Raw genomic sequence first — 12,602 nt, forward strand, 5'->3', positions numbered from 1 at the left:
GGACAAGTCTCCAACAGTAGTTCAATACTACATATAAATCTAGATTACCAGTGTTAAGTAAGAATGTCCCTGTGCATATCTTTCCTAAAGGACAACAAGGACAGGAAATCTGCTCTCTCAGTTCTCAATTTTGCTGTTTCACCAACTGCCGGTAAATGCAGATAAACTGTTATGGGTAACTTTCTTTTTTATCCTGTGGAAAGTGTCTGCCTCTGTTCCTGGCTACAATGCATAGATTAGTAATGTGCGGTCAGTTGCAGACATGAAGCTTCCTACCACCATATAGCAGAGTATTAGAGTTCTCCACTATAAAGTCCAGATTGCGAGAATAGGAAGATCGAGGAGCATTGAAGGGTCAGGGTAGGGATTTTAGGGGGACAGAATATTTGAAGGAAAATAAAAGAGTTACAATAAAGGAGAACAAGGGTCCAAGTGGGGTAAAGAAAGAAGATAAACTGGAGTTAAAAGTGATGCGTTCTGGTCTAGAGTGGCAGCCAAATAGTGCACACAAATGAACACAGAAAACTCACACGACACAAGCCTGGTTATGAAGCCATTTAGGCTACATAGTATGTGTAGACTTTAAGGAACATCTTGAAGGAGGAGAAAGACTTGGGGAGGGAACCCCAGTGCTTAGGACTTTGACATCTCCAGTGATAGAGCAATGAAAATCGAGCATGCACAAGAATTGGAAGAGTTCAGCGATCTGCAACAGTTGTTGGGCTGAAGGTGGTTACAGAGGTAGGGAGGGATGAGGACATTGGGGCACTTGAAATGGGAATTAGAAATTAAAAGTTGAAGTGTTGCCAGGCCTGGAGGCAGTTAGATCAGTGAATACTGGCTGATGGGTGAATTGGATTTGAAGTATTAGCTTACACTACAAGTTAGCAGACTTCCGAATAAGTGAAATTTATGGAAGATCAGCGGATTGATTGAGGTAAGATAAAAGTTCTGCTCTGTATATGGGTAAGAAATTTGAGGGTGCAGTTAAGTAGATTGATGGCTGCTGGTGTAAAAGAAAAGCCAAAGGTTAATCAGTAAGCAGCTTGAAAGTGAAATTATAAATGAAACTGAAATACTCCACTGAGCAAGCGCAGCAGAAGTTATCAATTTTATTTAACAGTCTTCCTCTGTAGGTTCAGTGAAAGGTCTAGCTTGGTCTAATCCTTGGTCTAACTGGACTCTCTGATGATTTACAACATCAAGGCAGCTCCTTTTAATGTGCTTCTTTCTTTCCTCTTACACGCACACTTCCTTTATCAAAGTGACCAATCAAGAGGACTCATTTTATTGCTTTATTAAGACAACATTCTAAGTGTCAGTCACCTTAAGCAGCCATGTCACGCACTTGTAGTGAGCGAATTATAGTTATTCAACAAACACCAGATTTGCTTATTAGCTGTTGCATTCATTTAAATTTGCAGTAGACCAGAAACCAGCAGATAATATTGCAAAAGAAAAATACTGCGGATGCTGGAAGTCTGAGATAAAAACAAAAGTGATGGAAATACACAGCAGGTCAGGCAGCATTTGTGGAGAGAAATAGAGTTAATGGACGAATTTTACCACTGTGGTGGGGGCAGTGCCTTAAAATGTGGTGAACCATTCAAAACTCCACTGACTTGGCAGGAATGCAAGGTCCCAATGTTTCAGGTTGATGACCTTTCTTCAGAACTGAAGAAGGATAGGAGTATAAGAGTCTTTGAGCCAGTAAAGGGGGGAGGAACATGAAGAACAACAGGGTAGGTCTATACTAGGGTGGAGGGAAGGATAGATCAGTTAATAAAAGAGTTAATGATGCAAAAGTCAAAGAGAGTGGTAATAAGTATAGTAAGGAAACAAAGAAGTAAAAGGCTGTATAGCAACTATCTGATTGCAACGTGAAGGGATAAAGAAAGAAACAAACCAGCAAAAAAAATCCTCAAACTATCCTACAAAACAAGATGGAACAGAGGCAATGATCTACCAGATAATAAGGCCTTTCTTTTAGGTCACTCCCAGGTACTGTTTATCTTAAGCAGACAGAGTAACTTGTGCATTATGGCTGGGTCTGTAACCTTGACAACCAAGGATTATCAGCTCCAATCATAATTGAAGCCAGCTGCCAGTTATATCTTTTGTTCTAAAAGTGCCTGTATGGACTTCACAAAATACTTAGCAGTAACTGTTTTTCCCAGAGCTCATTCTGTGGTTTAAAGACAAATTTTAAGGCCATTTATCTTGCAGAATTTTTAAGTGTGTTTAGTTTCAGCTGTAGTTTGGAATCAAAATCAACTTTTCGAAAAAGAAATTGTCTCTGACAAAGAGCTATTTACTGCTGGCACCCCAGAAGTTGTTGGTCAGTTAAGTTCAGCACTGCTGCCATTGTTAATGTGAGAACTGTAGGTTTGCAACTGATGCCACTTTTATCAAGTTAAAGGAATTTTATATGTCCCAGCCTGTAGCACAATTTCTCAGGGCTAGTTCGCTCCAAGGTGATTTTTAGGCAAGTTTTAAGTTTTGCTGTCTGTTCTTTACAATTGAACAGCTACCTAAAATTCAGAACACTAAAGTTGGGAAATCCTGTTTTAAGAATGACCAAATTACCAGAAAATTCACGTTTTCAAAGAAAAGCTTTTATTTAAATGCAAGTGTGTCAGAACCCAGACACTCCCTAAAACTCAAAAACAGTTTGTTTTTTTTGTTTTCAGTCCTCTTCTTCCATTAGGGACCTGCCTTGCTTTTGTGCCTTTAGTATCACATCATGGAATGTGTTTACCTATTTAGTAAGGAGCTCTGAGGCTCTGTTTTCCTATGATGCTTGAAACTCATAGGGCGATAGGGACATTCCTGCTTAACATTAGCTCTATAACACCACTGGGTCAAATCCTTCCCAGCTAACTTAAGTACTCCCAAATGGGAAGGATTGTTTGTTTAGAATCTGGAAGAATGACTGTGTAACAACTATATTTCAGATCTATCATAATTAATGAATTATAATAGTACAATTGTCTTGTTTCTATATTTTACTGTGTTGGATTTATAGTTTTTCGAGAGTACAGTGGACAATATTAAAGGTACCTTTCTCCCACTGCATCTGTATAAACTTATCAATTTCCAAACACGCCAACCTGTGATCTCTTTCTGGTAAGGATGCATATTTAATGCTTAAATAAATTGAGTTTTGTACTGTATATTTAATTTATTTTGAGAAATTAGATATTTAAATGTAACTATGTGCTGTCCAGTTAAAGGACATTGACACACATTCTAAAAAACACAATATTTGTTATAGATTTGGATCCCTCAAATATTGGAGATCGTAGAAGCCACCACATTAAACTCTGAGTTGCAAGTAGCTGGCCTTCGAGTGCTGACTAACATATCTGTTACCAATAATTATCATCACATGATGATCAACTCTATTCCTCACTTTCTTAAGCTACTGGTAGAAGGAACTGAAAGTGTAAAGGTATGACTTGCTGGCTGCTGAAATTTTGGCTTTCATAAAATAAAAATGATGTGTTCAAGGGTACAACATTGTTTATTAACTATAATCTGTTCACTTCAGAGTGGCATAGGAGATTTAATAAGGTGGAAGACAGACTGTAGCATTCTTCCACTCTCGGCACACAAGAATAACATGGTCAAATGCAGAATAAAGATACTTTTACTGTACCTGAGCAACATTCCTCAATTCTTTCTTCAGGAGGTCACTCCAAGACATCTACTTTGCCTGTTTGAACTGAGCCCTTTCAATGCAAACCATCCTGTGGCTTCTGTCAATGAGGAACCACTTAATGCTTAAATAAGGGGTTTTTTAATGTTGCATTCTTGTACCCATTGAGTTATGATGAGCCAAAAATATTTGACAGCTGAATTCCTACTGCCATTATAATGATAGATTCACTGAATGAAATGTACTCGGGGAATAAAGCCCACATCATCAGAATGCCAATGCAAAGTACCTGATTAGAATTGGCATCCAGGAAAATTAGATAGAACCATAGAAAATTACAGCTCAGAAACAGGCCTTTTGGCCCTTCTTGTCTGTGCCGAACCATTTTTTGCCTAGTCCCTCTGACCTGCACTTGGACCATATCCCTCCACACCCCTCTCATCCATGAACCCGTCCAAGTTTTTCTTAAATGTTAAAAGTGACCCCGCATTTACCACTTTATCCGGCAGCACATTCCACACTCCCACCACTCTCTGCTTGAAGAAGCCCCCCCTAATATTCCCTTTAAACTTTTCTCCTTTCACCCTTAACCCATGCCCTCTGGTTTTTTTTCTCCCCTAGCCTCAGCGGAAAAAGCCTGCTTGCATTCACTCTATCTATAACCATCAAAATCTTATACACCTCTATCAAATCTCCCCTCAATCTTCTACGCTCCAGGGAATAAAGTCCCAACCTATTCAATCTCTCTCAGTAACTCAGCTTCTCAAGTCCCGGCAACATCCTTGTGAACCTTCTCTGCACTCTTTCAACCTTATTTACATCCTTCCTGTAACTAGGTGACCAAAACTGTACACAATACTCCAAATTCGGCCTCACCAATGCCTTATATAACCTTACCATAACACTCCAACTTTTATACTCGATACTCCGATTTATAAAGGCCAATGTACCAAAGGCACTCTTTACGACCCTATCCACCTGTGACGTCACTTTTAGGGAATTCTGTACCTGTATTCCCAGATCCCTCTGTTCAACTGCACTCTTCAAAGTCCTACCATTTACCCTGTACGTTCTACTTTGGTTTGTCCTTCCAATGTGCAATATCTCACACTTGTCTGCGTTAAATTCCATTTACCATTTTTCAGCCCATTTTTCTAGTTGGTCCAAATCCCTCTGCAAGCTTTGAAAACCTTCCCCACTACACCTCTAATCTTTGTATCATCAGCAAACTTGCTGATCCAATTTACCACATTATCATCCAGATCATTGATATAGATGACAAACAACAATGGACCCAACACCGATCCCTGCGGCACACCACTAGTCACAGGCCTCCACTCAGAGAAGCAATCCTCCACAGCCACTCTCTGGCTTCTTCCATTGAGCCAGTGTCTAATCCAATTTACTACCTCCCCATGTATACCTAGCGACTGAACCTTCCTAACTAACCTCCCATGAGGGACCTTGTCAAAGGCCTTGCTGAAATCCAGGTAGACAACATCCACTGCCTTCCCTTCATCCACTTTCCTGGTAACCTCCTCGAAAAACTCTAATAGATTGGTCAAACATGACCTATCACGCACAAAGCCATGCTAACTCTCCCTAATAAGTCCCTGTCTATCCAAATATTTGTAGATCCTATCCCTTATCACACCTTCCAATAACTTGCCCACCACCGACGTCAAACCTACTGGCCTATAATTTCCCGGATTTCTGTTGGAACCTTTTTTAAACAACGGAACAAAGATTGAACAAAGATTATTACTATTAGATTGGTGCAGAAAATTGGTGCAGAAAATTTCACCACAGGAACTTGAGTTCAAATTAAGCCCGGGGGCTGATAAGATAAAAGTATCCCATATTCTGTCTGTCAGGGTTCTTTTTTTGCTTATTCTTTCACAGAATGTAGATGTCGCTGTTAGACCAGCATTTATTGCCTACCCCTAAATTGTCCTTGAGAAAATGCTGATCAGCCACCTTGTACCATTATTTAAGAAAGGGTGTGAGGGATAAGCTGAAAACTATAGGCCAGTCAGTCTGACTTCAGTGGTGGGCAAGTTATTAGAAACAATTCTGAGAGACAGGATAAACTGTCACTTAGAAAGGCATGGATTGGTAAGGGATAGTCAGCATGGTTTTGTTAGGGGAAGATCATGTCTTACTAACTGAATAGATTTTTTTGAGGAAGTAACAAGGAGGATTGATGAGGGTAGCACACTGGATATTGTCCACATGGGTTTCAATAAGACATTTGACAAGGTCCCACGCGACAGACTGTCAGAAAAGTGAGATCTCATGGAATATAAGGGAAAGTGGCAGGTTGAATCCAAAATTGGCTCAATGACAGGAAACAAACTGTAATGGTCGATGGATGTTTTTGCGAATGGAAAACAGTTTGCACAGGGCTCAGTGTTGAGGCCCTTGCTGCTTGTTGTATGTATTAATGAGTTAGACTTAAACTGGGTGGCATGATTGGGAAATTTGCAGATGACACAAAAATGTGCCATGTAGTTGGCAGTGAAGAGGATAGCTCTTGACTCCGGAATGATATCAATGGTTTGGTTGAGTGGACAGAGAAGTGGCAAATAGAATTCAATTCGGTAAAGTGTGAGACAATGCATTTGGGGAGGGCAAACAAAGCAAGGGATTATTCAATAAATGGAAAGTTATTGAGAGACTTTGGAGTGTGTGTACACAGGCTCCTGAAGGTAGAAGAACAAGTGGACAAGGTGGTCAAGAAAGCATTTGGAATGCTTTCCTTTATTGGGCAAGACATTAAATATGAAAGCAGGGATGTAATGATGAAACTGTATAAAATGCTGGTTAGGCCACAGCTTGAGTATGTGTACAGTTCTGGTTAGCACAATACAAGGACATAATTGCTCTGGAGAAAGTGCAGAGGAAATTTACAAGAATGTTATCAGGGCTTGAAAATTGCAGCTATGAGGAGAGATTGGATAGGCTAGGGTTGTATTCCTTAGGGCAGAGAAGGCTAAAGGGTGACATAATTGTGATATACAAAATTATGAAGGACCTAGACAGGGTAGAAAAGAAAGACTCGGTTCCCCGAGTTGAGGGGTCAGTTACCAGGGCATAGATTTAAGGTGATTGGTAGAAAGATTAGGGGGAACATGGGGGAAAAACCTTTTCATCCAGAGGGTGGTGAACACGTGGAATTCACTGAATTTATGCTCAAAAAGTACCTGGATCTTCATCTGAAGAGATGTACCCTGCAAGGCTTGAACCAGGTGGTGGAAAGTGGGATTAAAATGAGGAGTTATTTTCCTTTTTCACTTTTGTGGCTGGTGTAGACATTGGGCTGAATGGCTTCTTCCTGTACTGTAACCTTTCTATGGTTCTCAAACCACTAAACTCCATGTGGTGTAGGAATAGCCACAGTGCTGTTAGGAAGGGAGTTCCAGGATTTTGAACCAGCGACAGTCAAGGAATGGCAATATAGTTCCCAATCAGGATGTTGTGTAACTTGGAGAGGAACTTACAGATGATTTTGTTCCCATTCATCTGTTGCCCTTGTCCTTCTAGGTGTTAGAGGTCACGGGTTTGGATAGTGCTCTCAAAGGAGCCTCCTAGACAGCACAAACTGTTGCCAATGTCCATTAGTGGAGAGAATGAGGTGGTGGATGGGATGCCAGTCAAGCTGCTTTGTCCTGGATGATATCACGCTCTTTGAATGTTGTTGGAACTGCACTCAATCGCAGAATTGTTATGGAACAGAAGGAGGCCATTTGCCCCATCGTGTCTGCACAGGCTCTCCAAACAAGCATTGTGGCTTTTAGTGCCTTCCCCTGTCTTTTCCCCATATCCCTGTGCATTGTTTCTGTTGAAATACTCTTGTAATGTCCTCCTGAATTGAACCTGCCTCCACCACACTTCCAGGCAGTGCATTCTAGACCTGAACCACTTATGTGAAAAAGCGTTTTTCTCACATCACATTTGCTTCTTTTGCAAATCACTTTAAATCTGTGCCCCCCCCCCCCATTCTTCTTTCTTTTACGAGCTGGAACAGTCTCTCCCTATCTACTCTGTTCAGTCCCCTCATGATATTGAACATCTCTATCAAATCTCCTCTTGGCCTTCTTTTCTCCAAGGAGAACAGTCCCAACCTCTCCAATCTATTCTCATAACTGAAGTTTCTCAACGCTGGAACCATTTTTGTAAACATCTTCTGCACTCTCTCCATTGTTTTCACATCTTTCTTATAGTGTGGCACCCAAAACTGTCCCCATATTCCAGCTGAGATCGAACTAGTGTCTTGAATAAGTGCAGCATAACCTTCATGCTCATGTACTCTATGCCCCTATTAATAAAGTTAATCAGTACTATATGCTTTATTAACTGCTCTTTCCACTTGCACTGCCACCTTCAGTAATCTATGCACATGTACACCTAGGTCCCTCTGTTCCTGCACTCCTTTAAGAATTTTACCCCTTATTTTATATTGTCTGTCCGTGTTCTTGCTACCAAAATGCATCACTTCACACTTCTCCACATTGAACTTTATTTGCCAACTATCTGCCCACTCCACCAACTTGTCAATATCCTTCTCAAGTTCTACACCATCATCTTCACAGTTTACAGTACTTTCAAGTTCCACAAACATTGACATTTCCCCTGCAAACCAAGATCGAGATTATTCATATATATCAAGAGCAAGGGTCCCAATACCGACCCCTGGAGGATATCAATACAAACATTCCTCCAGCCCAAAAGATATTCATTGACCATTACTCTCTGCTTCCTATTTTTCAATCAATTTTGTATATAGGCAATTGACCCCTGTCTTATGCCTTGTATATGGTGGATAGGCTTTGGGGAGTCAGGAGGTTAATTACTTGCCACATAATTCCCAACATCTGACTTGCTCTTGTAGCTACGTCGTTTATATGGCTAGTCCAGTTCAGTGTCTGGTCAATGGTAACTCCCAGGATGTTGGTTTGGGCAGTCTCAGTCTAGTTTCTAGTGAGTATAAGACTATCCACACAACTATCCTAATTTGGTATCAAGGACAACAGATTGGCTGATGTGGGAAATGGGAATCAAAGTCTCTTTGGAGCAGTAGGAATGATGTTTCCTGCCTAAGGCACATTGTGGGAACTGCGTAAAGAGGATCTAATCTTGGAGTACTTTATGTTGACCGTGGGTGTCAATAATTATATTCCTGGGTACTAACATCCTTTCATCTTGTTGATGATAATGCATAAGTTTAAATTTAAAGAAAAATATTGTATTTCTGTAAGCACATTTCTATCAGATGCTGTACTTTTTGATGGAGTTCTCTCAATAAACTTCTGTGCTTCTAGATTGTTGTAAAACATTGGTCTTTAACCATAAACAATTATGTAAAATCAGATCATAGCACAGAAAGTATAACTTCAAGATGTATACAGAATTACGTACACTGTTCTATTAAAGGTTCATGCAACCTAGGCAAAACAAGTGTTTGATGAGCAGTAGCATAATTATGTAAATTTAGATTAATATATTTTGGTTTCATTGGAAGCAGAGTCTCTTTGATGATCAGTGAATTATTCTTAAGTAGTTAAATCATACAGATCAGGAACATCACAGGTTTGATACACAGCTGGGGCAGTGATAGGAAGCAAGGGAAAGGTAAATTGATCAGGGTTCCAATTTTGATAGCTTTCCAATTGCCCCTGCTGCAATTTTGAAGTCATACAAGGACAAAATACACAGCTTGGTTGTGATGTTCCATCACTTCAAATGGCCTGTTCACACTTGTGAAAACTCACGTGAAAAATTAATTATTAGAGGATGACTGGTGCCTGATGAACTACACACACTGAAGCCTCAAGTGATAATGGCAGGTGAGTTTTTATAAGCGGCACTTTTAATGATTTTTTAATTTGTTTATAAACAGGTTCAGGTATTAAAAGTCCTGGTAAATTTGTCTGCAAACCTAGGCTTAACTCACGACCTACTCTGTGCTCAGGTAAGATGGTAATGTTATTAATTGGAGCTGCTTTGCAGTTGAAGCTTGATTTAAACTGGATGCAGATTGATAGAAGAAACCTTTTACTCCATATCTAATGGTTCATAGACATTGTCGGTCTTAATGTAACACTTTGTTCAGAATGATCTTCACTTTTATCCATTTACATTGTTTTACGTTTGGTGGGGTGAAGATCATGATTTCCAGAAAGTTTGAACAGATGTCCAGTACATACAATTTTAAACAACTTTACTACCAGTTTAAATTTTGAGTTCACCTTGCAATTCCAATATTGATTTGGTATCCTAGATAATTGACATCGATATCAAAATATAGCAGAAATGAAGAGAGTAGCTAAAGTGAATGTTGGTCCCTTGGCAGATGAGGCTGGGGAGTTAATAGTGGGAAATGCAGAAATAGCTGAGACACTAAATCAATATTTTTACCTCAGTTTTAAAGGCAGAGGACACGAGTACCATCCCAGTAGTAACAGAAAATGCAAAGGCTATAGAAAGGGAGGAACTTAGTACTATCATTATCACTAGGGAAAAAATGCCGAGCAAACTATTGAGATTGAAAGCAGGCAAGTCCCGTAGGCCTAATGGCCTCCATCCTAGGATCTTAAAGGAAGTGGCTTTGGAGATTGTAGATCCACTGGTTACAAAATTCCAAATTTCCTTGGATGCGAGAATGGTTCCTGTGGATAGGAATAATGCTAATATAATGTCCTTATTCAAAAAAGGAGGAAGGCAAAATGTAGGAAACTATAGGCCAATTGTTTAACATTTGTCTTTGGGAAATTGCTAGAATCCATTATGAAAGAAGTAATAACAGGACATTTAGAAAGTCAAAATGCAATCCATGGTTTCATGAAGGGTAAATCATAAGAACATAAGAACATAAGAAATAGGAGCAGGAGTAGGCCATCTAGCCCCTCGAGCCTGCCCCGCCATTCAATAAGATCATGGCTGATCTGACGTGGATCAGTACCACTTACCCGCCTGATCCCCATAACCCTTAATTCCCTTACCGATCAGGAATCCATCCATCCGCGCTTTAAACATATTCAGCGAGGTAGCCTCCACCACCTCAGTGGGCAGAGAATTCCAGAGATTCACCACCCTCTGGGAGAAGAAGTTCCTCCTCAACTCTGTCTTAAACCGACCCCCCTTTATTTTGAGGCTGTGTCCTCTAGTTTTAACTTCCTTACTAAGTGGAAAGAATCTCTCCGCCTCCACCCTATCCAGCCCCCGCATTATCTTATAAGTCTCCATAAGATCCCCCCTCATCCTTCTAAACTCCAACGAGTACAAACCCAATCTCCTCAGCCTCTCCTCATAATCCAAACCCCTCATCTCCGGTATCAACCTGGTGAACCTTCTCTGCACTCCCTCCAATGCCAATATATCCTTCCTCATATAAGGGGACCAATACTGCACACAGTATTCCAGCTGCGGCCTCACCAATGCCCTGTACAGGTGCATCAAGACATCCCTGCTTTTATATTCTATCCCCTTCGCAATATAGGCCAACATCCCATTTGCCTTCTTGATCACCTGTTGTACCTGCAGACTGGGCTTTTGCGTCTCATGCACAAGGACCCCCAGGTCCCTTTTCACGGTAGCATGTTTTAATTTGTTTCCATTGAGATAGTAATCCCATTTGTTATTATTTCCTCCAAAGTGTATAACCTCGCATTTATCAACGTTATACTCCATTTGCCATATCCTCGCCCACTCACTCAGCCTGTCCAAATCTCTCTGCAGATCTTCTCCGTCCTCCACACGATTCACTTTTCCACTTATCTTTGTGTCGTCTGCAAACTTCGTTACCCTACACTCCGTCCCCTCCTCCAGATCATCTATATAAATGGTAAATAGTTGCGGCCCGAGTACCGATCCCTGCGGCACGCCACTAGTTACCTTCCTCCAACCGGAAAAACACCCATTTATTCCGACTCTTTGCTTCCTGTCGGATAGCCAGTCCCCAATCCACTTTAACACACTACCCCCAACTCCGTGTGCCCTAATCTTCTTCAGTAGCCTTTTATGGGGCACCTTATCAAACGCCTTTTGGAAATCCAAAAACACCGCATCCACCGGTTCTCCTCCATCAACCGCCCTAGTCACATCTTCATAAAAATCCAACATGTTCGTCAAGCACGACTTTCCCCTCATGAATCCATGCTGCGTCTGATTGATCGAACCATTTCTATCCAGATGCCCTGCTATCTTCTCTTTAATAATGGATTCCAGCATTTTCCCTACTACAGACGTTAAGCTGACCGGCCTATAGTTACCCGCCTTTTGTCTCCTTCCTTTTTTAAACAGCGGCGTAACATTAGCCGTTTTCCAATCAACCGGCACTACCCCAGAATGCAACGAGTTTTGATAAATAATCACTAACGCATCCACTATTACCTCTGACATTTCTTTCAATACCCTGGGATGCATTCCATCCGGACCCGGGGACTTGTCCACCTTCAGTCCCATTAGTCTACCCAGCACTGCCTCTCTGGTTACATTAATTGTATTAAGTATTTCTCCTGCTGCCAACCCTCTATCGTTAATATTTGGCAAACTATTTGTGTCCTCCACCGTGAAGACCGACACAAAAAACTTATTTAAAGACTCAGCCATATCCTCATTTCCCACTATTAACTCCCCCCTCTCGTCCTCCAAGGGTCCAACATTCACTCTAGCCACTCTATTCCTTTTTATATATTTATAAAAACTTTTACTATCATTTTTTATATTAATTGCTAGCCTAGCTTCATAGTCTATCCTTCCTTTCTTTATCGCTTTCTTAGTCTCTCTTTGTTGTTTCTTAAATTTTTCCCAATCACTTGTTTCTCCACTATTTTTGGCCACTCTGTACGCAGCTGTTTTTATTTTAATACTCTCCTTTATTTCCTTCGTTATCCACGGCTGGTTCTCCCTTTTCTTACAATCCTTGTTTTTTGCTGGAATATAT

The 12,602-nt window shown here is 40.7% G+C and overlaps 1 protein-coding gene across 4 annotated transcripts in view; it reads left to right on the forward strand.

Annotated features, from left to right (window-relative positions):
* Window positions 1–12,602, forward strand: part of armc10 (armadillo repeat containing 10) — an 81,430-nt gene that overhangs the window by 12,650 nt on the left and 56,178 nt on the right. For all 4 annotated transcript variants that reach the window (XM_078235646.1, XM_078235649.1, XM_078235647.1 and 1 more), the window contains exons 4-5: window positions 3,275–3,451; window positions 9,558–9,629. In XM_078235646.1, the coding sequence (XP_078091772.1) occupies window positions 3,275–3,451; window positions 9,558–9,629 (249 nt within the window). The remainder of the gene's footprint in view (window positions 1–3,274; window positions 3,452–9,557; window positions 9,630–12,602) is intronic.

Source organism: Mustelus asterias, chromosome 19 (assembly GCF_964213995.1).
Source record: "Mustelus asterias chromosome 19, sMusAst1.hap1.1, whole genome shotgun sequence".
NCBI lineage: Eukaryota > Metazoa > Chordata > Chondrichthyes > Carcharhiniformes > Triakidae > Mustelus > Mustelus asterias.